The 27400-nt window shown below is 40.2% G+C and overlaps 1 protein-coding gene across 5 annotated transcripts in view; it reads right to left on the bottom strand.

Moving 5' to 3' along the window:
- FGD4 (FYVE, RhoGEF and PH domain containing 4) overlaps positions 1 to 27400 on the bottom strand; it is a 259423-nt gene that overhangs the window by 109133 nt on the left and 122890 nt on the right. The window contains exon 1 of one of the 5 annotated variants that reach the window (XM_009180495.4): positions 7863 to 8689. The exons of the other annotated variants lie outside the window; for them this stretch is intronic. Coding sequence (XP_009178759.1) covers positions 7863 to 7953 — 91 coding nt within the window. The 5' untranslated portion in view covers positions 7954 to 8689. Of the gene's footprint in view, positions 1 to 7862; positions 8690 to 27400 lie in introns of those variants that run through there. 5 annotated transcript variants of the gene reach the window in all.

The raw sequence follows: 27400 nt of genomic DNA, 5'->3' as shown, positions 1-27400 counted from the left end.
CTAAAACCAAATAAAATTGCTTTTAATTATCTCAATCATAAGTAACCAAGGGTGAACAAATGTTTCTTTTCACAAAAGGGAAAATAGATCCTTTTCATAAGCAAATTCTTCCTGACATTGTTGCTATTAATTTTGTACTACTTTGCTGGTTTATTTTTCTAAACTTGATTTCTCTAAATCTGAAATCTAGTGGCCAAAACATCCCAGCCTAACACTATTTCTGTAAACTAATTTCTGTAGACTTTATCTGCTTAAAACTACCTCAGCCTCCTGTGTTGCAACACTTTGTTTTGCAGTTACCAACACTGCTCATTCAACTTTTCAAACCTGTATTTTGCTTCATGGCAGTAATAGATAAAATGAACACTGCTAAGTAGGAAAAACTCCTCAGGACCAGCCAGTCACCCAAAAGCTGCTACTTTAAATGCACCAACACTATCACTTGTTCCAAGGTCAGGATCACCCAGACCTGCGGTGAAACGCAAGGTGATGTTTATCTGGGAAGTACATTTTTTTTTTTTCTGAGGAAAAAAGCAGGGTGGATTACTAAAACTAGTAGTTGAAAGGTCAAATTTTTGACATGATTATTTTATGACTGTGGGAAAGTTACTTAACTTCCTTATAAATTAGAGAAATATTTTTACTGCTCTACTGACATCTCTTAGGCATAGATACAGATCAAAATTCTTCTTTTAGATGGTTGGTAATTTTAAGAAAAACTTAACAAATTAGGTGACTCCCTAAAAAAGGCTTGGTGATACCCTCCAGTCTTGACTCTCCTCTTTATTTTGATATTCTCTCTTTAAGAAAAATATTACTGGCCAGGCACGGTGGCTCATGCCTGTAATCCCAGCACTTTGGGAGGCCAAGGCGGGTGGATCATGAGGTCAGGAGATTGAGACTAGCCTGGCCAACGTGGTGAAATCCCATCTCTACTAAAAATACAAAAATTAGCTAGGTGTGGTGGCGGGCACCTCTAATCCCAGCTACTCAGGAGGCTGAGGAAGGAGAATCGCTTGAACCCGGGAGGCAGAGGTTGCAGCGAGCCAAGATTGCGCCACTACACTCCAGCCTGGCAACACAGTGAGACTCCATCACAAAAAAAATTACTATAAACCCCGTTTTACTAAACATTTAATATTTAGTAGCTTACAAAGTTAAGTATTGGCTTTCCTTATTCCCTGCTGCAGAATCAGACTAGCAGGCCTCACATTTTTTCTAGACCCAGAGCACAATAGCATTGTGTGTTAGGCTTCTAACAGTGTAGGGGATTGTTTCAGTGATGCAAAACTTAAAAAGCAAATACTGCTTCTAGCTTATCCATTATTTCCTATATTTTTTTCTGGCTGACAGAAGAAAGAAGTTAGGAAGAAAAGAAAATGAACCAGTTAATCAAAGATAACCAATTTTCCAATTCTGAATTTTAAAATTGCATTACATAAGCCATATTTGGCTACATCCAATACAATTTTTCTCCTATAAATAAAAAGTTTGACAATTTTATTCATTCAGTGATATAACCAATTTTACTACTCCCTTGCTTAAAATTATTTAATGGAACTGCAAGGCCCAGTGGGGAGGGGGAACCTCAAAACCTCTAGTTTGCATAAAGGACCCTTCACATTAAGACATCAATCTCACCTGCAATCCCAGCACTTTGGGAGGCCGAGGCGGGTGGATCAACTGAGTCGGGAGTTCGAGACCAGCCTGACTAACATGGAGAAACACCGTCTCTACTAAAAATACAAAATTAGCTGGGCGTGGCGGCACATGCCTGTAATCCCAGCACTTTGGGAGGCTGAGGTGGGTGAATCACCTGAGGTCAGGAGTTCAAGACCAGCCTGATCAACATGGAGAAACCCAGTCTCTACTAAAAATACAAAATTAGCCAGATGTGGTGGCGCATGCCTGTAATCCCAGCTACTAGGGAGGTTGAGGCAGAAGAATTGCTTGAACCCGGGAGGCAGAGGTTACGGTGGGCCAAGATCACGCCACTGCACTCCAGCCTGAGCAACAAAAGCAAAACTCTGTCTCAAAAAAAAAAAAAAAAAAAAAGGTGTCAATCTCCTGAAGGGCCTAATATCCATCTACTCGGAACTATGCGCCCTAACGCTCTAGCCACATTCCCATCTTCTCCATTCCTGGAAAACGTGGTTCTCTTTTCGTATGTTTCTCTCTGCTTTTGCATACGTTAGTTCTTTTAGCTCAAAAGACAGAAAGTCTTTGTTTAAACAAATTCATCAATATCTAGTTCCAATGTTACCCTTTTTGAGGAAATTTCCTGGAATCAATGAAACGTTAGTTGTTCCTCCTTTTCTATTCTTCAAACATATTTTGTACCTCTCCTATGACATTTCCATAGTCATTGCTTTTAGAGGAGTATGAGGGAGGCAAACTTAAACCTCCTTGAAGATAGAGGTATTACAAAATTTTTAGGACTGAGTATAGTGAATACAGTTATATGTCCTAACCCTAAGCATGTCTTGTTACCATTCTGTATCTAAATGGTCAATTTTAGATAAAAAGTTACCAGAAATACCTTTTTTCCTTGATATTTCTTATTTTGCTATTTTATACTCTAAATTAGTAACTCTGATGGAAATAAATAAAAAAAATTTTACTGGGCAGTATTAGAGAAAAACTTGCTATTTCTAATAAATCGGTAACTCTACTGATAGTCATTAGGGGTCTTACATTTATAAAATAACAAAATTATTTTCAAGCTTTGCATAATTTCTTTTTTCTATAGCCAAAATTGATTCCATATTTCTAAGAAGTCATGTAATCTAATAATGTATAATTACTATTCAGATCAAGTATATTATCAAATAGCAAACAGCAGTTCACAGATTTTAACTGCATTTGGGGAAGGGAACTTTTTTTTTTTTAATGTTAACTGTTGCTACAGATTTTAAAATGTAGGTCAATTTCCAATTATCTAGATAAATTTAGAAATAAACTACATGAAGTGTAAACACACAAATAATTCTTACACTTTAATTCATGTACTGTTTTTCTTTCTTTCTTTTTTTTTTTTTTTTTCCCTGAGACAGATTTCGCTCTTCTTGCCCAGGCTGGAGTGCAATGGCGCGATCTCAGCTCACCACAACCTCCGCCTCCCAGGTTCAAGTGATTCTCCTGCCTTAGCCTCCCAAGTAGCTGGGATTGCAGGCGTGTGCCACTACGCCCGGCTAATTTGGTATTTTTAGGAAAGACGGGGTTTCTCCATGTTGGTCAGGCTGATCTTGAACTCCCAACCTCAGATGATCCACCTGCCTAGGCCTCTCAAAGTGCTGGGATTACAGATGTGAGCCACTGCACCTGGCCCATGTACTGGTTTTCTATTCCACATCAAGCCTTACAGGAACTACTAAGGAACCATTTCTAGATTATTTTTTATTCAATCTTTTTACTTTTCCTATCACCCTCCTACAAGAGTATTTCAAAGAGTGAAATGACTTAAATGTAGGAAGAGAAAAAACAAAAAGAGGGGCAAGTACATCATTAATACAAAACATTAAGTACTTCTTTTTTATTTATTTTTATCTTTTTATTTTTTGAGACAGAGTCTCCGTCTCCCAGGTTGGAGTACAATAGCACGATCTCGGCTCACTGCAACCTCCGCCTCCTGGGTTCAAGTGATTCTCCCGCCTCAGCCTACTGAGTAGCTGGGACTACAAGTGCATGCCACCATGCCCAGCTGATTTTTTGTATCTTTACTAGAGACAAGGTTTCACCATGTTAGCAAGGATGGTCTCAATCTCCTGATCTCATGAGCTGCCCTCCTTGGCCTCCCAAAGTGCTGGGATTACAGGTGTGAGCCACCACGCCCAGACTAAGTACATCTTTAATAGCAAAAAATCTTGGCCACAATTTTCTCCATACAGACAGTATCGCTCCAGATTTTTTAGTTTCACACCCCAAAGCTTCTCCCTCATCTCTTTTCTGTCTTACAACACAGCCCATTAATTCATCATCCAAAATCATGTATGGGCTCAGCCACAGATTCCAGTCTCACTAACTCCTCCTTACTTTATTTGTTGATTGAAATGTATTCAATCAACAAATATTAACAAAGTACCCAGTACCTACCTATTAGCTACCTTTCTAGACCCTAGGAATATAGCAGTGAACACCACCACAACAACAACAACAACAACAAAAAATCTGTAGAACATGCTAAATGGTAAAAGTGCTATGAAGAGTCAGGCACAGTGGCTCACCCCTGTAATCCCAGCACTTTGGAAAGCCAAGGCTGGTGAATTGCTTGAGCTCAGGAGTTTGAGACCTGCCTGGGCAACAAGGCAAAACCCATGTCTCTACTAAAAATATAAAAATTAGCCAGGCATGGTGGTATGTGCCTGTAAGTCCTGGTTACTATGGAGGCTGAGGTGGGAGGATCGTTTGAGCCTGAAAGGCAGAGGTTACAGTGAGCCAAGACTGCGCCACCACATTCCAGCCTGGATGACAGAAAGACCCTGTCTCAAAAAAAAAAAAAAAAAAAAAAAAAAAAAAGGTGCTATAAAGAAAGTACAGCTAGGTGAAGGAACAGGAGTGCTATTAGATGAGAAGATATTATTATATCCTATATACAGGGAGGACAAGGAGGTCTCACTAATACAGTGTTAGCTGAGTAGACATGAAGGGAATAAGGCATAACATATTTTGAGGATTAGCATTCCAAGCAAAGTGTAAACACTACAAAAATTCTAAGGTAGAATCACAGTTGATATGTTCAAAGAGAAATAAGGAATACAACATGGATAGACTAGGGAGCATATTTGATGCTGAGGTCAGAAAGTTAAGGGGGTAGGGATAGGGGCTAGAGAAGGTAGGGCCTTGCACATCATTGAAAGAACAGGTGATTTCCTTTGAAAGAGATGGGAATCCACTGAAGGACTGCGAGCAGAGAAGTGGCAATTATCTGCCTTTCATTTTTAGAGGTGCACACAGGCTGTTAGGTAGAGAATGGACTCCAGGAGGTCAAGGGTAGATAGGAGACTAGTAGAACCAATCCAGGGGAAAGCTGTGGGTAACCTAAAGCAGGGCAAGAAGCAGTAGAGGCAATAAGACATAGTCAATTTGATAGATCTTGAAGCAAGATTTGTTGCCAGATTGTATGTAAGAGAAAAATGACTCAAGGAAGACTAGGTTTTTGGGACTGAGCATAAGAAATAGTAACTGCTTTATGATCAGGCACGGTGGCTCATGCCACCAGCACTTTGGAAGGCCGACTGGGCGGATCATAAGGTCAGGTGATCAAGACCATCCTGGCTAACACGGTGAAACCCTATCTCTACTAAAAATACAAAAAATTAGCCGGGTGTGGTGGTGGGCGCCTGTAGTCCCAGCCACTCAGGAGGCTGAGGCAGGAGAATGGCGTGAACCCGGGAGATGGAGCTTAGCGCCACTGTACTCCAGCCTGGGTGACAGAGTGAGACTCCGTCTCAAAAAAAAAGAAAGAAAGAAAGAAAGAACTGCTTTATAATGGCATGGAAAAGACAAGACCACAGTGACACAGTCTTTTATTTTTTTGTTTAAATTTAAAAAAAAATGTGTGTGTACTTATTCTCTAAGAAGGTGAAGGACCCATTTTCGCCAGGCCAAATTTATTATAATAACCACCATGTAGAATGACCAAATTCTATGATCAACACTATTTTTCTTCTCATAAGTATTTTCCTTCTGCCTGCTAAAACATATAACCAACTAACTGTGTCAATTCGCCAGGGAATAAAAATGGAAGGACCTGTTCCAGCCAGAGCTTAGCAGGTGCTGTGGTGGGAGATAAATCAGAGAACACACACAAACCAGGGTGAAGACATTTATAAATGTACTTCAGCCAATAAAAATTAGCTTGTTATTTTATAAAGATAAAAGGCGCCTATAGTAAAGGTTATCAGAAGGTGGCTCAGGAAGTGGGCAGGGATGGTCTACAAAACATCTAAGAAAATGCATTTTTATTTTTGAAATAAATGAACTCAACTTTTCCTTAGATTATTCCAGGAATCTCCTATCTACTCTTGACCTCCTCAAGTCTATTCTAGTATCTAAGAAGAATCGATTAAATTTAAATCTTAATCCTAGTTTGCAGTTCAGGTTACACGTACATTTGGATGTTTATTAAATGAATACCAAGTTATCATCCTTCCAAAGAACTGCATAATATTTCCTATTGAGTCATTCATCATACTCCATCATATTTCATTTCTTTCACATGAAAGGAGTTTGCCTGAAAGCATAAGCTTTAGAAAAAGAAGTTTTTTCAGGTCATTTAAAAAAGATAAAACTGTTGTAAATAACATGTGTACTAAATACGCATATTTACAATTTTTCTTAGATGATTTAACAAAATTATCCAGTAGTGTAGGCAGGAAGTGCTATATTACTATCTTCTCAGTTTAAAAACCTAAAAAGGAACTTAAAAAGCCTGTACTGTTGTAGTGGCCACTCTCTAAAGGGTGCTGTCCATTAAAGCAGAAAACAAGAGCCAACAATTTCTCTATGTTTATCAACATTGACCTCTCAAGCTTCATCTTCCTGTTCTAGAAGGATTTTCCTCCCTAATTAAGAGCTGCCTTCCAGGAGGGAATACTGTCTCTCCAATCATCTCTAACTAAAGATGAAATGAGACGGGACAGAAGCTATTTCAGGAAAAAGAGAACCTAAAACTTCACTGCTTGGGGTGAAAACACTTCCCTTTTGCAGCATTTTAAAAAATTTATTTCATATTTAGAGTATGATGGTAAATTTTGGAGAGATCACAAGACCTCCAAACTTGATGCAAGAGTGGTAGAACGCCTGCAAAAGAATTCAGCCTTCTGCCTGAGTGACGGAGGGAGCAGGGGCAGGCATGGACTGGGCTGCTTAACCCTCCCGCAGCTACTAGAACCTGGGAACAGAGCCAGCTGTGCAGCTGCAGGAGGGGCGCCTCAGCTCTCCCGAGGCAGTGCTGTCACCAACCCCAACATTGGGCTTCCACACTCAGCGTATGCCCCTGACACTTAAGGAAGGAAAGAGCCACACCACCATCAGAAAGAATACTGATAACTGTGAGGGCTGCCGGTTCTAAGTTTTAGTTTAACTTGTTCAGCAATGTAGACATTTTTCAGCGAGGCTTATATCCAGTCAAAAACGAATGGAAAAATAAACAAAATGAACCCATTTCAGCTATTAAAAATATTTTTAGCAGACATTTCCCGTCACATGATTACATTTCTATCACACAGTAGAATTACACTTCTATTTCAAAGACTCAATTTCTCATTAATATACTCTCTACAACATTCAAAGAGACCACAGTGGCTTACTACTACTACCACTAACAATTTTTAAAAAACAAACTCGTGCCTATCTCTACAATGTTGTCTTTTATGGAAAAACAAATAATACTTACTCCCCTGAACTTCACCAAAACAAGACTGGGATGGTGGGAATTTTTGTTTGTTTTAACAGAACAATGCTCCATGCAGTAGCACTAGAAAAAAGATTAGTAGCAAATATTTCTTAACATTTGTTCACACCAGAAATGGAAGGAAAAAGAGAAAACCGTTTCTTTCTTTCTCTGTATTTCTCCCCTCAGTGACTGAATTTCCAAACTTTACTTATGTTAATAAAAATAAGCCAGAGAAACATAACTATCAAACACATTTGTATCTGGTTAGCCCAGAAGAAGCCTCCAGGAAAGTCAAACCCATCAATAGCATATATTTTAATCTTGAAGTTGAAAACCAATGTGAGCTCTATTAACTTTAAAATAAAACCAAACTCTGCCACTTTTACACCCCTCAGCATGCCGTGTTACAAAGTGATCCACGCTGGGGAAGAAAAAAATATATCTACTAGAAAATGAAACCACTTACCTTGATCAGTGGACATGATTTCACATATACTGATAATTAATCTACTCTGGTTTAATAAAAAGATATTTGGCTTTACTGTTTTAAAGTTCATGTGATAAAATCTCACTCCTGGCTGTAAAGCCTCGGGGAGGCTGAAGATCACACAGGATCTGCCAGGAGCTCAGACCAATGCACTATGACTTCAGTGCATTCTTCGAACTTAACTGCCCAAGGACAACCTCATGCAAAACATGCCACACCTCCCCAGAGGACGGACTGCTGCAGCGCACTGCATGAGACGGAGTATATGAGCACAGAGAGCCTTCTATTTATCAAAGTAAAGTAAACAACTGAGGCACATGGAACCTTTAAAAGCATTCAAAGTACAGCTGGGAATAGGGTGATTTCTAAATGGACTAATGCCTTAACTATTAGTAATGCTCTAAAAAGCTAACGGAAAAACAGTTTGTTTCTATTTAACAGGGCTACTGCCCTGGACCAAGATGTTGGTTACAGATTCATGATTCACAAGCTTAAGATGTTAAAATCTCATTTTGAATGACCTCAAATACCATTTTCCCATTTATGTTTTCCTTTCCAGCACAGCTCATTGATTTCAGTGACTAAATAATACAGAATTAATAACTACTACATACATATTTCCTAAGGAAAACAAGTTGTATATGTTATTTCAAAACATAGTTTAACTGGTAAAATATTTATTACTCATTTTTATCTGTCTTTATAATTTTACATACTGCAATCAGTACATTAACAATTTCCCACAGCCTTGAAAAATCAGAAAATGTCAGATTACAGCCAGGCACGGTGGCTCATGCCTGTAATCTCAGCACTTTGGCAGGCTGAGGTGGGTGGATCACCTGAGGTCAGGAGTTCCGAGACCAGCCTGGCCAACATGGTAAAATCCATCTCTACCAAAAATACAACAATTAGCCAGGTGTCGTGGGGGGTACCTGTAATCCAAGCTACTCGGGAGGCTGAGGCAGAAGAATGGCTTGAACCCAGGAGGTGGAGGTTGCAGTGAGCTGACATTGCGCCACTGCACTCCAGCCTGGGCGACAGAGTGAGACTCCATCTCAAAAACAAACAAACAAACAAAAGAAAATGTCAGATTAAAATATTTATAAAATCATAATGAGTGAACAGGCTACAGACATTCTCCCTCACTGGGGAAAATAACCTCTCCAACCCCCTCTTCTCTGGTGGTTCCCTCTCTCTAGTGTGCACTTGAATCACCTAGTGGGTTATCAAGACGTACATCACTGAATGCCCTATCAAAGTCCGATTCAGTGTACGGTGGGGCCACATAATTTGCATTTCTAACAAGCTCCCAGGAGACAGTGACACCGCTGACCTGGGCCTTCACTACAGGAATCACACTTTGAGAGCCACTGGGGCAGTGAATTGCTGGGTTAGGGAGGATTAAAGGACTTGTAAATTGCACGCCTGCTAGAAGCTGATGGATGTCAGGCAGGAGCCAATACAATGCCGAGGCGAGGATGGGGTGTAAGGGGTTTGTTCTCCCACTTCAACACAAGCTCCCCATCAGGACACAGGGGTTGTCAATCATTTTAATGAAAGTGGTACTTTTTTAGTAATAGAAATGTGTATATAAGGCATGAATAAATAAGCTTTACAATTCATCTAATACAGAATAGGGTAATAGTACATGGAGAAAATAAGTCAAAGAGAAGAAACCCGAATTGTTTTTAATTCCTTTGCAAACTCCACCCATATGTGTTTAAATTTCACTGTGGCAGAGAAACTGTTTAGGTTTGATTCCAAGACCACTTAGCCTTGGCAAATTTCAGTAATGTAAAAACCAGACTATTTCCCTGTCACAAAAATGCCCCAGCGTCTGTCTGTACTTCCTGAGCTTTGATAGGAATGTTTAAATTATAATCTCAGGTTTGGTATTAAAACAAACACTTAAAAAAAAAAAAAAGCTAACATGTGCTTTGTGCCCATTGCTATGTTAAGCATTTTCCATGTAGAATTTCATAAAGTCCTCATTGCAGGGTAATAATTTATCACCATCTTACAGAATAATACCACTCTGTAAGGTAGCGATAATTTATCACCATTTTGCAGAAGAGAAAACTAAGTTCAGGAGGTTAAAAATCTTGACCACTCATGCTAGTACAATGATAACCATTAAGATATTAAATTCATCGTTGTACAACAAATTAAGATATAATGGTACAGCAGTCACCCTTTACCTGTGATCAACTTCAGGCTGAAAATATTACATACAATATTTTGAGAGAGATACCACATTCACATAATCTTTATTACAGTATATTGTTATAATTGTTCTATTTTATTGCTATTGCTGTTAATCTCTTACTGTGACTAATTTATAAATTAAACTTTATTATAGGTATGGATGTAAAGGAGAAAACAGTACATATACTATTCAGTACTATATGCAGTTTCAGGCATCCACTATGGTCTTGGAATACATCCCCTGCGGAAAACGGGACACTACTGCATTCACTTTTGAATCTTTATAGATGAAGGCCAGAAATCAAAACATGGCTTGCAGGAGAAAGTGGTAACTAAAATAAAACATAACAATTATGACTGACTCTCAATTGCCCACAAGTGGACAATCTGCAATAATCTGCAGCATCTACCACAAACTTAACACTAAATTCTAGGCTACCCAATAGGAGCAATAGCAGTTTCTCACCAGGTGGGAATGCACTTACCCTATGAGCCAGCAATCCTAACTCTTAGGTACTTAACCTAAGTAAAAGGAGTATTTACATTGACAAAAATGTTTACAGAGCCTTTATTCATAATCACCCAAAACTAGAAATGCATACTTGTTCTTCAAGTAGTGAATGGGAAACAAACTGTGGTACATCCATACAATGGCATACCACAAAGCAATAATAAGGGATGAACACAAGATACCTGCATATGCATTAGAAAGAAGCCAACGTAAAGGGCTACACATATATGATAAAATGAGACATTCTGGAAAAGACAAACCTATAGGAATAGTAAACAGATCCAAGGTTGCCAGGGCTGGTGGTAAGGGAACTGACTTTTCATAAAAGGGCATGACAGAATTTTGGAACTGAAGGAACTGTTCTGTATCTTCATTGTGGTGGTGGTGGTTACATGACTGTATGCATTTGTCAAAATTCAGAATTGTACCCTAAAGAGGTTGAATTTTAATGTATGCAAATTATCTTTTAATTTTAAAAAAATTTAGAAGCAAATAAAAACAATTCATTCATTAAAAAAGATGCTAGTTGGGCCGGGAGCGGTGGCTCACGCCTGTAATCCCAGCACTTTGGGAGGCCAAGGTGGGTGGATCATGAGGTCAAGAGATAGAGACCATCTGACCAACATGGTGAAACCCTGTCTCTACTAAAAATACAAAAATTAGCTGGGCATGGTGGCGTGCGCCTGTAGTTCCAGCTACTCGGGAGACTGAGGCAGGAGAATTGCTTGAACCTGGAAAGGGGAGGTGCAGTGAGCCACGATCGCACCATTGTACTCTACCTGGCGACAGAGCAAGGCTCCGTTTCAAAAAAAAAAAAGGCTAGGAAACTAACTGTCATAGATAGTGTAAACTCAACACTAAATGACTTTTGGTATATCCACTATACTTCTCATCGTCAACAGTAGAGATAATCACAAATTCATTTTCTGTGATTTACAAAAAAGTTGGCAAATTTATTAAAAGTGATCTAATTAATTCCGCATACATTGTCCGTTTGTAAAAGCTGAAGTTTATGATATCATGCTCTGAAGACTTAGTGGCTATCATCCAACCCTTTCACTTCTCCCTCCTTGTAGAGATGTTATTTTTGTACATATTCCACTGAATAAGAAACTTAACCAAGTTCTGCCAAACATTCACGTGATATTTCTTTGTTTGAGAAGGACTCTCTGTCACCCAGGTTAGAGTGCAGTGGTGTGACCTCAGCTCACTGCAACCTCTGCCTCCTGGGTTCAAGCAATTCCCATGCCTCAGCTTCTCTAATAGCTGGGATTATAGACACGTGCCACTGGGCCTGGCTAATTTTCGTTTTAGTAGAGACAGGGTTTCACCATGTTGGCCAGTCTGGTCTCGAACTCCTCACCTCAAGTGATCCGCCTGCCTCAGCCTCCCAAAGTGCTGTGATTACAGGCATGAGCCACCGTGCCCAGCACACATGATATTTCATAATAATGCTTTTTCATTATATTAAAATTTTAAATAAAAGCCTACCTATATTATATTCAATAGTTTACCATTTTCCATGGAAATGATCTGAAATCAAGAATTTTATATGCAACCTGCACTTCCTGAATTAAAACCTATAAATCTACAATGTTTAAAAATAAAAGGAAGACTAAGTTGTTTGCCTTACCATTTTTATTTAAACTTAACTGGCACATTAGCTGTCATATAATTGAAGACTTCCCAATTAACCTAACATACCATTGGCAATGTCAGCTTTATTTATTTTTTTTAAATTTTTTTATTTTTAGACAGAGTCTCACCCTGTCACCCAGGCTGGAGTGAAGTGGCTTAATTTTGGCTCACTGCAACCTCCGCCTCCCAGGTTCAAGTGATTCTCCTGCCAGCCTCCTGAGCAGCTGGGATTACAGGCAAGTGCCACCACGCCTGGCTAATTTTTGTATTTTTAGTAGAGATGGGGTTTCACCATGTTGGTCAGACTGGTCTTGAAATCCTGAACTCACGATCCAACCGCCTCAGCCTCCCAAAGTGCTGGGACTACAGGCGTGAGCCACTGCGCCCGGCCGGCAACGTCAGCTTTAATAAATTATGTACAAATAAGCACATACTAGCAAAAAAGTAACAGCAAAATTATTCCTAGTAAATGTTAGTATTTAACTAACAGATAATATAGAAAATGGAGTAGGAAAACATAATGAAAGTAGGCCAGGTGCGGTGACTCACACCTGTAATCCCAGCACTTTGGCAGGCCGAGGCGGGTGGATCACGAGGTTAAGAGATGGAGACCATCCTGGCCAACATGGTGAAACCCCATATCTACTAAAAATACAAAAATTAACTGGGCGTGGTGGTGCACGCCTGTAGTTGCAGCTACTTGGGAGGCTAAGGCAGGAGAATTGCTTGAATCCGGGAGACGGATATTGCAGTGAGCCGAGATTGTGTCACTGCACTCCAGCCTGGCAACAGAGTGAGATTCCGTATCAAAAAAAAAAAGAAAAAAAAAAAAAGATGCATAATTTCCATTTTGCATGTCTCTGAGGCTTAATAAAATGAGGCATAGAAATTCTTGAACGTATGCCAAGTAAATTCTATTGCTTGAATATTTTTGTACCAAGCCATTTTGGTACAAATCTTCAAAGCAAATCTATTATCCTTGAACATCTTTTTTTAATTAAAAATAATTAATAAAAAAGTTTTCTATCACCTCTTTAGTTATATGTTCACTTATAGTCACACACACACAGAGTACAGCTGGCCTCCACATCCAAGGTTTCTGCATTTGCAGGTGCAAGCAACTGTGGATCAAAAATATTCAAATACGATTTCAAATAAAAACAATACAACAATAAAAAATAAAAATTAAAAAAATATAACTATTTGCATAGTGTTTACATTGCACCGTATTAAATATTATGAGATGATTTAAAGTATAAGGGAAGGGCGGGTACAGTGGCACACACTTGTAATCTCAGCATTTTGGGAGGCTGAGGCAGGCAGATCGCCTGAGGTCAGGAGTTTGAGATCAGCCTGGTCAATATGGTGAAACTTCGTCTCTACTAAAAATACAAAAAGTAAGCCAGGCATGGTGGTGCGCACCTGTAATGCCAGGTACTCAGGAGGCTTGAGTCAGGAGAATTGCTTGAAACTGGGAGGCAGAGGTTACAGTGAGCTGAGATTATGCCACTGCACTCCAGCCTGGGTGACAGAGCGAGACTCTATCTCAAAAAAAAAAAAAAAAAAAAAGTATAAGCGAGGATGTGCCTAGGTTATATGCAAACACTATGCCATTTTATATAAGAGACTTGTGCAAGCACAGATTTCGATATGAGGGTGATGGTCCTGGAACCAATCCCCCAACCCACACACGCTGAGTGACAACTTAGTACTGTTAAGAAGAAACCTTACCAGCCCAGCTTAGTGGCTCACGCCTGTAATCCCAGCACTCTGGGAGGCTGAAGCCGAAGTATCGGTTGAGTTCAGGAGTTTGAGACCAGGCTGGACAACATGGTGAAACCCTGTCTCTACTAAAAAAGAAAAACAAAAATCAGCCAGGTGTGGTGGAACGTGCTTGAAATCCCAGCTACTTGGGAGGCTGAGGCAGAGGTTGCAGTGACCTGAGATCACACCACTGAACTCCAGCCTGGGTGACAGAGCAAGACTGTCACCAAAAAAAATAGGAAAAAGAAAAAGGAAATTTTATCTGTGATGTCATCCTCCCTTGATCCTCTTCTACCAAAAAATACATAATACTAGAGAATAAAAACATTATACTAATCTAAATTAGGAAATTGATCTCTAAACCCCAATTTACAATCTCTCTGATCTTATCTATAAGGATTTCAGTTGGTAATATTTCCTCTTTCAGCATTTTCCCTCACCGTGGTTGACTTACTACATTAAAATACTAAGATAGGCCGGGTGCAGTGGCTTACACCTGTTAATCCCAGCACTTTGGGAGGATGAGGCGGGTGTATCATGAGGTCAGGAGATGGAGACCATCCTGGCCAACGCGGTAAAACCCCATCTCTACTAAAAATACAACAATTAGCTGGGTGTGGTGGCACAACTGTAGTCCCAGCTACTCAGGAGGCTGAAGCAGGGGAATCACTTGAATCTAGGAGGCGAAGTCTGCAGTGAGCTGAGATCGTGCCACTGCATTCTAGCCTGGTGACAGGGTGAGACTCTGTCTCAAAAAAGAAAGAAGGGGAGAAAAAAAAGAAAAAACTAAGATAACCATGACACAGATGATGACTTCCAACAAGATACCATGTTAAGGATTAGGATTTTATTGTTATACTTGAGATGTCTGGGGCTGGGCGCAGTAGCTCATGCCTGTAATTCCAGCACTTTGGGAGGCCGAGGCAGGCGGATCACTTGAGGTCAGGAGCTCGAGACCAGCCTCACCAACATGGTGAAATGCCGCCTCTACTAAAAATACAAAAATTAGCCGGGCATGGTGACAGACGCCTATAGTCCCAGCTACTTGGGAGGCTGAGGCAGGAGAATTGCTTGAACCAAGGAGGCGGAGGTTGCAGTGAGCCGAGATTGCGCCACTGCACTTCAGCCTGGGCGACAAAGTGAGACTCTATCTCAAAAAAAAAAAAAAAAGAGAGAGAGATGCCTGGCCAGGCTCTGGGAAGAAAACGATTCTGGATGTGTGTGGTGCCCCTGGTCAAGTAGGGGCAGGACTGCAAAGGGAGCGCGCCATCCTCGCTCACTGCTCCTGTCAGCATTCCATAGGCTAGGCTCCCTGTCAGACACCCTTCAACGTATATGTATTGATCAGCCTGACATTAAACACTGCATAATATTCCATGGTTTAACTCTATTGTAATTCATTTAATTTAATTAACAAACATAATTTTATTACTTTTTTAAAAGAGCATCCTAGTAAATTTCTCTATATTTGCACAAATTTTTTTTGGATAGATTACTAGATGTGGACTTGACAGCTCAATGGTGTCTGAATTTTAAATTTTGGTAACTTACTGAAAACTTTACCTTGCAAGGGATGATATCAATATATATCCTCTCTGCCCTTTACCATTAATCTACACTAGATTATTAATTTTTAAAATCTTTACTCTTAGTTGACAGAGTATGGATAAGTAAATTTATAGTATATTTATGTGATGTAATACTATATCTGAGTTAAAACAAATGAACTACAGCTACACATCAACGTAGGCCATTCTCACAATGTGTAGTGAATAAAGTACACAGAATAAAGCACAATTCCAGTTGCATATAGTATGTAGTTTTAAAACATTCCAAAATGTTGTTATAGACACATAACCATACGTGGTGTGATGTTATGATTTTTGTCCACAGTTCCGGTTCATAACTCTCACGGCCTTGTTATGAGGCTGGGGTACTTTACACCTCAGAAAATAATCTCTCTTTGCCCTCCTTGCACCTGCCCAAGGCAGGACTCTAATCAGATTGTTGGGTCACAAAACCCTCATTCTGGAGGGGAGAAAAGCAAAGGTACACTAGACAACAATTTCAGGATGGCAGATACCTCTGGTGGGGAGGCACAGTAGAAAAAGGAAGAACACAGGGGCTTCAAAGGTATTGGTAACATCCTAATTCTTAAAGTCTGTTTTGCTCTTGTTCTTTAAACAATCTTTAGAGATATATACATACACACACAACTTATTATGCGTAAAATATTTCATACTAAACAACAGCACTTCATTGTTTAAATTTTGTATTTTCCTAATCAACAATTTCTATGTTTATAAATATTTATTAGCCATTTTTCTAAAAAAACTTCTGTAATCTCTGCACTCTTTTTTGTTTGTTTGTTTTTTTAAACAGAGTCTCACTCTGTCACCCAGGTGGATCACAGTGGTATGATCACAGCTCACCGCAGCCTTGACCTGCCATGCTCAAGCAATCCTCCCACCTCAGCCTCTTAAGTAGCTGAGACTACAGGCACATGTCACCATGCCCAGCTAATTTTTCACATTTTTGTACAGACAGTCTCCCTATGTTGTCCAGGATAGTCTCAAACTCCTAGGCTTAAGCAGTCCTCCCATCTTGGCCTCCCAAAGTGCTGGGATTGCAGGTGTGAGCCACCGTGCCCGGCCACATTTTTTTTTTGTTTGTTTAACTGAATTATAGCTGTCTTTGAAGGAGTTCATATCACAAATATTTTCTCCAAATCTGTTGTCTCTTATCAAATTTTGCTTTTATACTAATCCAGGTAATTTATCTTTTTTTTTTTTTAAACAGAGTTTCCCTCTGTCGCCCATGCTGGAGTGCAGTGGTGCAATCTCAGTTCACTGCACCCTCTGCCTCGTGGATTCAAGCAATTCTCCTGCCTCAGCCTCCCGAGTAGCTGGGACTACAGGCGCCCGCCCACGCCCAGCTAATTTTTTGTATTTTTAGTAGAGATGGGGTTTCATCGTGTTGGCCAGGATGGTCTCGATCTCCTGACCTCGTGATCCGCCCACCTCGGCCTCCCAAAGTGCTGGGATTACAGGCATGAACCACCACGCCCGGCCAATTTATCTTACTTCTAAGAACAAACATGGTGTTTAATTATAACCATTATTATTTTTACTATTAATTTCTTTGGATTCCAGTAGATCAATGCCAGGTGGCTATTCATACCGGAAGAACTATGTATTTTCTCTTTTTTTTTTTTTTTGAGATGGAGTCTCGCTCTGTTGCCCAGGCTGGAGTGCAGTGGCAAGATCTCAGCTCATTGCAAGCTCCACCTCCCGGGTTCACGCCATTCTCCAACCTCACCCTCCCAAATAGCTGGGACTACAGGTGCCCACCACAACATCAGGCTAATTTTGTTTTTGTATTTTTAGTAGAGACAGGGTTTCACCGTGTTAGCCAGGATGGTCTCGATCTCCTGACCTCGTGATCTGCCCACCTTGGCCTCCCAAAGTGCTGGGATTACAGGCGTGAGCCACCACACCCGGCCCAGAGCTATGTATTTTCTGAATGTGAATCATTTACTTAAATGCAACCAGATACAAGTTTATTTCTCTTCTCTGCCTCATCCCTCCTTATCAGTCCCTCAGCTTCATCCACCTGCAAACAGTAAATGCTTTGTGTAGGATTTTAGAGTCCTTTAACCACATCTCTTTCATGCATACCTACCATGACACAGTCCTCTGTCCACCAGTTCTAGTTCTAAGGTTGTCATGTATTGCTAGCTTAAAACTACTACATTAGTTGAATGACTACAGAGTTTCAGTTGGGAAGGATGAAAAAGTTCTAAAGATGGATGGTGGTGGTGGCTGGACTACAACATAAATGTATTTAATGCCACAGAACCACACTCTTAAAAATATTCAAAATAGTAAATGTCATAAATATTTTATCACACTTTCAAAAATTGCAAACATTCTCTGCCATAAATTTATGCTTCCCAACCTCAGCAGCCTCTCCTTGCATCCCAACTTGTATGCTCATGCTTAGTCAACCCTATGATAGACACTCCACTGCTTGCACTATTTCTCTGTGTTCTCTTTTTTCACTCTCTGCTCTGAGGAACTGAGCCAGGAGGGGGTTTACAGTTACTCCACTATGCAGAAGGTTCCCTTTTCAGTTCATGCTCTCCTTCCTAAATATCTAGATAACTACCTCCTTCACTGAAGAAGGGAAGCTTGAACTTTACATTGAAGGATAAGTAGGATTTCATTAGGCATCATAAGGAGGGAAAGGACATTATTTCAGGCTTTGTAGAAAGGAAATTGGCGGCAGACATGCAAACTTCACTGTGGTTTACAGAAGTGTTCATCAGTGCCTGCCAAAAGCCTCAGTGGCTGCATACTGCACTTAGAACGCAATCTTAATTTCACAGAAAGCCTGAAGGCTCTACCCCTCATCTCTTGCCACTTTGCTTTCAAAATATGGCTCCTAAACCATGCTCCCTCTATCAATCACCCAAGGTTTTGAGAAGGAAGTCAAGAAAAATGTTTTCATAAATTTCCACAGGAACCTATTATTTTTTCCAACTTTGAAATAACCATGCAGCTTCCAGAAAAGGCTCCTCTGAGACTTAAAGAAAATAAAATGTTGGTTCTGCCCCTGCCAGGTCAGACAAAGGATAAAGTACAGCCAGTTACTTGCTACTATCTTGAGAGAAAAGAAGGAAGGCTTTCATTTCTCTCTTTTTTTTTTTTTTTTTTTTGAGACGGAGTCTTGCTCTGTCGCCCAGGCTGGAGTGCAGTGGCATGATCTTGGCTCACTGCAAGCTCCACCTCCCAGGTTCACACCATTCTCCTGCCTCAGCCTCCTGAGTAGCTGGGACTACAGGCGCCTGCCACCATGCCTGGCTAATTTTCTTATATTTTTAGTAGAGACAGGGTTTCACCGTGTTAGCCAGGATGGTCTCCATCTCCTGACCTCATGATCCACCCGCCTCGGACTCCCAAAGTGCTAGGATTACAGGCGTGAGCCACCGCACCTGGCCCATTTCTCTATTTTTTGATGAGCTGCCTGATCCAAATTTCTTCTAATTATCGTCCTCCTTCTCCCAAAACCCTAATGCACAGCTTCCTGGGGTAACAGCAGTGATTTGGGCCTTTTGTGTTGGCCCGAATATTCTTAAAGGCCAAATTCAGAATGTGGAAAGAAAAGATACCCTAAATATAACGAGGATCTTCCTTTCTTTTGCAAATCATCCACTCTACGTATCCACCCCCACCCACCAGATAATGATAATCTTACACATGCAGTTTCTTTTTTAATACAATCTCAGAACTTTCTTTTTTAATACAATCTCAGAAGTACATTACAGTAATAAAATTCCAAGGAAAAAAGAATATTAGTAGATCCAAATTTAGGCAGCTTTTAAATATCTTCATAAGTTACTGAATTTGTGGTAGGAAATAAGGTCAAAGATAAAAAAGGAACTAATTTTTTAAAAAAACAGCTCATTTCCATCATATGCACTTTTAAATGGGTACTAAATAAATTACACATTTATTTATTTGGAATTTTCTAATTATTATTCTGGCAATCTATATATTGTCAACTTTAGTAATCATGTTGAAACAGTTCTTCAGTACTATGCTAAGGATTATAAAATATCTACATAGGCTTTAAGACACAACAGTTCATCAGTAGTGGAACTTAAGATAAATAATCTTGTATTAGTAAACAGTTCACTGTTCAGGGAGTATGGCTTATCTTCATCTTCTGCACGGGATAGCAGAGGCAAATGTTATTTGCCACAAATGGGTAAGGATTCGAGTTTAAAACAGTAGAAATTAGAGTAACCTATGGCAAACTAGAAAACAATATTTTTTAAAGTAAATGCTAAAACTCAAAAACATTTAAAATTCCTTCTAAAGATGTTGTATTTGTTTATTTACAAAGAATTACTGAGCCCCTATATGGGACTCAATATACTATATGGGACACATTGTTAGGGACTTGGGAATTTTTTATAAAGTCCTGCCCATCACTTCAGCCACACCAGCTTTTTCACTTCCTGTGACCTTAAGGTCTCTACATATGAATAAGTATAATTATTCCCTGTGGGTTTCCTTTGAATACTTCCACACAAACATAATTAAATATTCATGCAATGTCCTTTTTTTTTTTGGAGATGGAGACTCGCTCTGTCCCAGGCTGGAGTGCAGTGGCACGATCTTGGCTCACTGCAACCTCCGATTCCCTGGTTCAAGGGATTCTCCTGCCTCAGCCTCACGAGTAGCTGGAATTACAGGCATGCCAGCTAATTTTTGTATTTTCAGTAGAGACAGGGTTTTGCCATGTTGGCCAGGATGGTCTCAATCTCTTGACCTCGTGATCCGCCCGCCTCGGACTCCCAAAGTGCTGGGATTACAGGCATGAGCCACCGCGCCTGACTTGCAATGTCCTTTTTTAGCATGTCTTCCCTACCATGTCCAAAGCTTCTACAGGACAGGGACTGTGTCTGTCCTGTTCATTATTATGGGTCCCATGCACATTGTTTCAAACACTTTACACAATCTCACTAAATAGTTCCATCTTGAGGAACCAAAGGGAGAGCAGACAAGCAAAATAGTAATCGACGAGTTTGGCTGAGGCTCTGTGACTGCTGGAGGTCCAGAGCAGAGGGTAAGAGAAGGCTTTCTAGAATACTTTATCTCTAAACTTTTTGAGGGCACATCCCTATCAGAATAAAACCTGGGCATGGACCCGCTAGTATGTATATTCACACATAATGTAGGTGTGAGTTAAATACAAGCATTCCTGCATTAAGATACACATTTTAAAACACAAAAATAGGCTGGGCGTGGCAGCTCACACCTGTAATTCCAGCACTTTGGGAGGCCGAGGCAGGCGGATCATGAGGTCAGGAGATCCAGACCATCCTGGCTAACACAGTGAAACCCCGTCTCTACTAAAAATACAAAAAATTAGCCGGGTGTGGTGGTGGGCGCCTGTAGTCCCAGCTACTTGGGAGGCTGAGGCAGGAGAATGGCGTGCAACTGGGAGGCAGAGTTTGCAGTGAGCCAAGAACACACCACTGCACTCCAGCCTGGGTGACAGAGCGAGACTCCATCTCAAAAAAAAATCCCACAATAGAACTTAAAATAGGGCAAGGTAAAGGTAAAAATACTATTGTTAAGAGAACAATGTGACTGAATCTGCTTGTTTTTTTAAAAATCTTTTAAGGTAAATGCTAAAACTCAAAAACATTTAAAATCTCTTTAAAGCTGTTGTATTAGTTTATTTAAAAAGAAATTTTAGTTTTAAGTAGAGGCATGGTCTTGCTGTGTTGCCCAGGCTGGCCTTGAACTCCTGGCCTCAAGTGATCCTCCTGCCTCAGCCTCCCAAGTTGCTGGGAGTTACAGGTGTGAGCCAGTGTACCTGGCCAAAGACTTTAAAAGATAGTTAAAAAGATCTGTATGTAAGTTTGAGTATACTTGCAGAAAAAAGCTTTTTTAAAAATAAGATTTTAAAAATAAAAGATACATCCATTGTAGTGATAAAATTACACAATAATGGAACATTTCCAATCATTTCACAAATACTCTGTCTATAGTGTACTTTTCTGCTGCTCCTGATTGCAGTCACTTTCTAACTCATTCAAATGTTACCTGTACCTCAAAGGGACAGATTGTGTTTTCCAAATATATCTGCTAAGTAAGAACCTGCTAAATATTTACTGACGGACACTTGTCTTCACGTGAAAGTTAGCAAATGGGCACATGGCGGGGGTGGGGGGCGGGGCTTTTTTTTTTTTTTTTTCCTGAGATGGAGTTTTGCTCTTGTTGCCCAGGCTGAAGTGAATGGCATGATCTCGGGCTCACTGCAACCTCTGCCTCGTGGGTTCAAGCGATTCTCCTGCCTCAGCCTCCCGACTAGCTGGGATTACAGGCATGCACCACCACACCCGGCTAGTTTTTGTATTTTTAGTAGAGACGAATTTCTCCATGTTGGTCAGGCTGGTCTCGACCTCCCAACATCAGGTGATCTGCCTGCCTCGGCCTCCCAAAGTGCTGAGATTACAGGCGTGAGCCACCATGCCCGGCCCATGTTTTGTGTGTGTGTGTGTGTGTGTAAAGAAAAAGATGCAATATCTTTAGTTTCACAACTTGTTTAAGTATCGTGCCATTAATTAACTTATGTTTGTGGTCACTTATTACTAAGTATTGCCAGAATTCCACTATCTAAAATGCCATGGACACAAAAACAGACAAGTGAGCTTGCATTGTCCACTCTCTCTCCTCAGAATTCCACACATATACCATATAGATTAGATGTACCTGACACATAGATGGAAAAAAAGTGCCAGAAAAAGGACAAAAATATTAGGAATGCTAGGGCTGGTTTGTTGTTGTTGTTGTTTGAGACGGAGTTTCACTCTTGTTGCCCAGATTGGAGTGCAATGGCGCTTACTTGGCTCACCACAACCTCCGCCTACCGGTTCAAGCGATTCTCCCAAGTAGCTGAGATTACAGGCATGTGCCACCACGCCCGGCTAATTTTGTATTTTTAGTAGAGACGGGGTTTTTCTGTGTTGGTCAGGCTGGTTTTGAACTCCAAGGTCTAGTACCTGCTTCCTGCTCTCCAAGCGTTCATCTTTTGCGCACTGTAGGGCACACCACCCTTCATAGAACATTGCTCCATAGAAGGCATTTCCTAGAATGTAAGCAGTAGTCGTGTTCCTAGACAGATAGTCTTTCACAAGAATCTCGTACATGTCATCTACACATGTCAATCCTGAAGTTAGTCCTAAAACTTAGTAAATCATAAAGCTGACATAAATATGCTATAGTGCCAATGTTAAAACCATGATGACGGCAGAAAGTAGGCGGAATAAACAGTAAATGTTACATGCAAAAAACCACTAACGATATTGGGGGTTGAGTTGGGGGGAATCTCCAAAATGATTTCAAGTTGAATTTTTCCAAAACTTTTTATTTTTGAGACAGGGTCTCACTCTGTCACCCAGGCTGGAGTGCAGCGGCATGGTCTTGGCTCAGTGCAGCCTCAACTTCTCAGGCTCAAGTGATCCTCCCATCTTAGCCTCCCAAGTAGCTGGGACTACAGGCACATGCCACCATGCGAAGCTAATTTTTTTGTAGAGACAGGGTTTCACCTTGTTGCCCAGGCTGGTCTCAAACTCCTGGGCTCAAGCGATCCTCCTGCCTTGGCCTCTCAAAATTCTAGGATTACAGGAGCGAGCAGCCGTGCCTGGCATGTCTTCTACACATCAGTCTAGATATGAAGACTACCTAATCCTGTAGTTTGATTCTGGGACATCAACTATGATACTGAAAATTTCATTAAACTAAGGATGCCATTAAATTCTAACATAAAAGTAATGATAATTTAATAAGGATATATGTGTAAAAAATTAATCTCCATATAATAAAGACACAATTTTTTTTTAGACTTCGACCAGAAAAAAATGACTTTAAATTATAAAATCCAGTGCTGAAGACATCATTGTCTCAAGCACTCACAGTAGCAGGTAAATTGAAACAGCAATGGAGAAGGCAGCATGGCAATACCTATTGCACACCAGAAAACTGTGTGTCATCCACCTGTGATGCTTGGGCAAGCTATCCTACCAAAGAGCTATATGCATAAAGATGAATGTAATGCCATTTAAAACAGAGAACAATTAGAATTAACCTAACAGTTTAACAAAACTATTTTTATAATTATGCTCTGGCACCCAAAATAAGCTCAGCTCAAAGCACGAAGAAGGCATACAAATATTTGCTGATTTGAATGTGTTAATAAAGAAGCTTTACTAAGCATCTAGGAACTTTTTGGGTACCCACTAACTACGCCAGACCTGAAATTGCCCGATTTAAATTATGGTCATTTCCAGATCTACTACAGTATTACAGAGTGATATTCCCAATATTATGTCTTAGGTATGTATTCATTAGATAAAATTACCATCTTAAATCAAAGTACCAAGTTTCCCATTCTTTTCCTCATTTAAATAATGAATTAAACTTTTGGTACCTTCATAGATCAGTGGCATTTTACCAGAAAATAATTTTTATTCTTTTTTTTTTTTTTTGAGACGGAGTCTCGCTCTGTTGCCCAGGTTGGAGTGCAGTGCTGCAATCTCAACTCACCCAGACTCCGCCTCCTGGGTTCAAGCCATTCATTCTCCTGCCTCAGCCTCCTGAGTAGGTGGGACTACAGGTGCCCACCACCATGCCTGGCTAATTTTTTGTATTTCTAGTAGAGATGGGGTTTCACTGTGTTAGCCAGGATGGTCTCGATCTCCTGACCTCGTGATCTGCCCATCTCGGCCTCCCAAAGTGCTGGGATTACAGGCGTGAGCCACCACGCCTGGCCAATTTTTACTCTTATCATTTACAAACAACTCACCTAATAACTACCCTGGGATTTTACCACGTAAGCCACCATACCTGACTGAGATATTTATTCTGTTAAAATAAAACTTTATTCTATGTTAAATGTGAGAGTTTACACCAAAAGTGCCAACAGACTGCTTCATCATTTCATACTTTATGCATATAGCTCTTTGCATAAAGATAGCTTGCCAAAGCATCACAGGTGGATGATACACAGTTTTTTGGTGTGCAATAGGTATTGCCATGCTGCCTTCTCCATTGCTGTTTCAATTTACCTGCTACTGTGAGTGCTTGAGACAATGATGTCTTCAGCACTGAATTTTATAATTTAAAGTCATTTTTTTCTGGTCGAAGTCTAAAAAAAAATTGTGTCTTTATTATATGGAGATTAATTTTTTTACACATATATCCTTATTAAATTATCATTACCTTTATGTTAGAATTTAATGGCATCCTTAGTTTAATGAAATTTTCAGTATCATAGTTGATGTCCCAGAATCAAACTACATTTTACAGTTTACATATGCATCAATGTAAGCATATATGTTTACAACAGATAACTTCTGTCAGTGTCACCATTACCATTATTCCTATTAATCGAGATGCTGTCTAAAAGTCCACCAATACTCAAAGTAAATAGGAAATACTGATGATACTAACCACAACTCAAAAAGAGAAGTTAGGCCAGGCATGGTGGCTCATGCCGGTAATCCCAGCACTGTGGGAGGCTGAGATAAGAGAATCACTTGGGCCCAGGAGTTCAAGACCAGCCTGGGCAACAGAGTGGAACTCCCTCCCTACAAAAAAAAAAAAAAAAAAAAAAAAATTAGCCAGGCATGGTGGCGTGCACCTGGAGCAATCCTCCTGCCTCAACTGCTCAGGAGGCTGACCAGGTGAAGGCTGCAGTAAACTGTGATCGCGCCACTCCACTCCAGCCTGGACAACAGTGAGATCCTGCCTAAAAGGCAAAAGGGAAATTAGTTCCAGCTTGCTGCCTAATTCTAATCATGCCCAGCCCCCCACCCCCCGATTACTGTTATTTTTCTCCTGGCTTCTGAGAATGGCTTTGCTTTTGGCAATTTTAGTTATTACATCATGCACTAATTTGGGTTAACAGTTTGTTATTTATTAAAATCAAGTTACTGGTTGAAGACTGGGTTCAACTTCTTCAATACGATTGTCACGTTTGTTTAAAGCTTATCTGCCTGCCCTTTAAAAAGGTGTATTGCATTCAGAACCACAGTTTTCAATTTAGCCTATCTTCCTCTGTGGGATTTTGGTCCGTATCCATCCCTGATCATTTTTACATTCAAAAGACACAAGTACCTACATATACCTGCAAAAATAGTTTCCATCTGCCCACGTCTCTTTTATTACTTATGTAAAAGGAGGTACAGGCAATTCATAATTAATTCAAGAGGAAACAAGGAAATGAAGTTGTTTGAAGTGGCACAGCATGTGCAATGCTCAATGTCAGTGCAGATATCTGAAAAGAACAGGAGGGACAGGCAGGAAAGCAGATTTTCAAACCAAAACAAATATGTATTTTAAAATAAGACTTTGGTTTCATTTAAAAAGATTATTGTTGATTGTAACTCAGCCCTACTGTCTATGATACCTTTCAAATTCCTTAGTGATTCTCAAACACTTTAAGAAGTCTGCTTAAGACTCATTCTTTTCCTCATTGCTTCCATTAGGTGCTTTATCTAGCACATTCTATGTGCTGGGCTTCGTGCAATCATCTGGGAGCACAACGATGACCAGGATAAAAACCTATGACCTTCAACAGCACCCAATCTAATCAGAGAAATCTGGACAAGAATGGAGCAAGAACCATAAGATTTGAGCAGGAGCTGTGAAATTCTTACTGGAGTGGGGCCCTTTCCAGGGACAGTGGAACTGGAGCAAGGTGGTATCGTCCCTGTTCTAATCCCATGGTGTGGTGCCACTCCTTATCTTCCCATTGTTGAAATGGGATTGGTAATTTTAATAAGTTCCTTTAAAGTTTTCCTTTAGCCTTAGTTCTGTTCAATCTAAATATTAGTATAGGTTCTGTGCTGAGCCAAAAGCTGGGGATATAAGGTGAGTAAAATAGTTCCTGGGGCTGGAAGAAGTGACTTAAGCCTTTAATCCCAACACTTTGGGAGGCTGAGGCAGGCAGACAGCTTGAGTCCAGGATATCAAGATCAGCCTGGGCAACATGGCGAAAACCACATATCTACAAAAAATTAGCTAGGCATTTAGCAATATGAAATTTATTTTTAGTTAAGGTATGTATTCCTTTTAAACAAATGGATAGTACACTTTCCCAACAATGTTTAGTAAACAATCTGCAATTCGGGCCGTTGATTTGAGATGTTAACTTTATCTTACATTGAATTTTTATAAATACATAAAATACATCCTTCTGTTAAAAAAAAATTAGCTACGCATGATGGTGTACACCTGTAGTCCCGGCTACACAAGAGGCTGAGGCAGGAGGATTGCTAAAGCCCAGAAGTTCGAGGCTGCAGTGAGCCACAATCATGCCACTGCACTCCAGCCCAGGAGACAGAGTAAGACCCTGTCTCAAAACAAAAAGAAACAGCTTCCTGGCCTCAGAAACACAATCTGTTTGGGGAGAGAGACAAGATAAGAGCCAACTCGTTAATGATAGATAAAAATCATGAGAGCTTCAAGAGCTCAGGGAAGACTAACGTTGCTGAGGGAAAAGGTTTATTGAAAAAGTGGTATTATAGTTAAGAAGTCCAATTAACACTGAACCACTTCTTACATTCATACATAACCACTTCATACATTCAACCACTTCATACATAAGAAAATCAACATCTTATGGCCATTTCTTGCGTCAGCATTCACACTGCTTCTGTATTGTACGACTGAAATGTCTATCACTAAACAAACTACTTGACTGACTGGATAACATGAATATATATCCATTAGTTTTTCCAAGTTATATTGTGAGCTCAAAAGATCCCTATTTTATTCTCTGCTTTCACCGCACAGCAAGGGTACAGTCACCTGTTGATAGG

Source organism: Papio anubis, chromosome 9 (genome assembly GCF_008728515.1).
Source record: "Papio anubis isolate 15944 chromosome 9, Panubis1.0, whole genome shotgun sequence".
Taxonomy (NCBI): domain Eukaryota; kingdom Metazoa; phylum Chordata; class Mammalia; order Primates; family Cercopithecidae; genus Papio; species Papio anubis.
The sequence above is the reverse complement of the archived record's forward strand: the minus strand, read 5'-3'. Positions and strand labels throughout refer to the sequence as shown.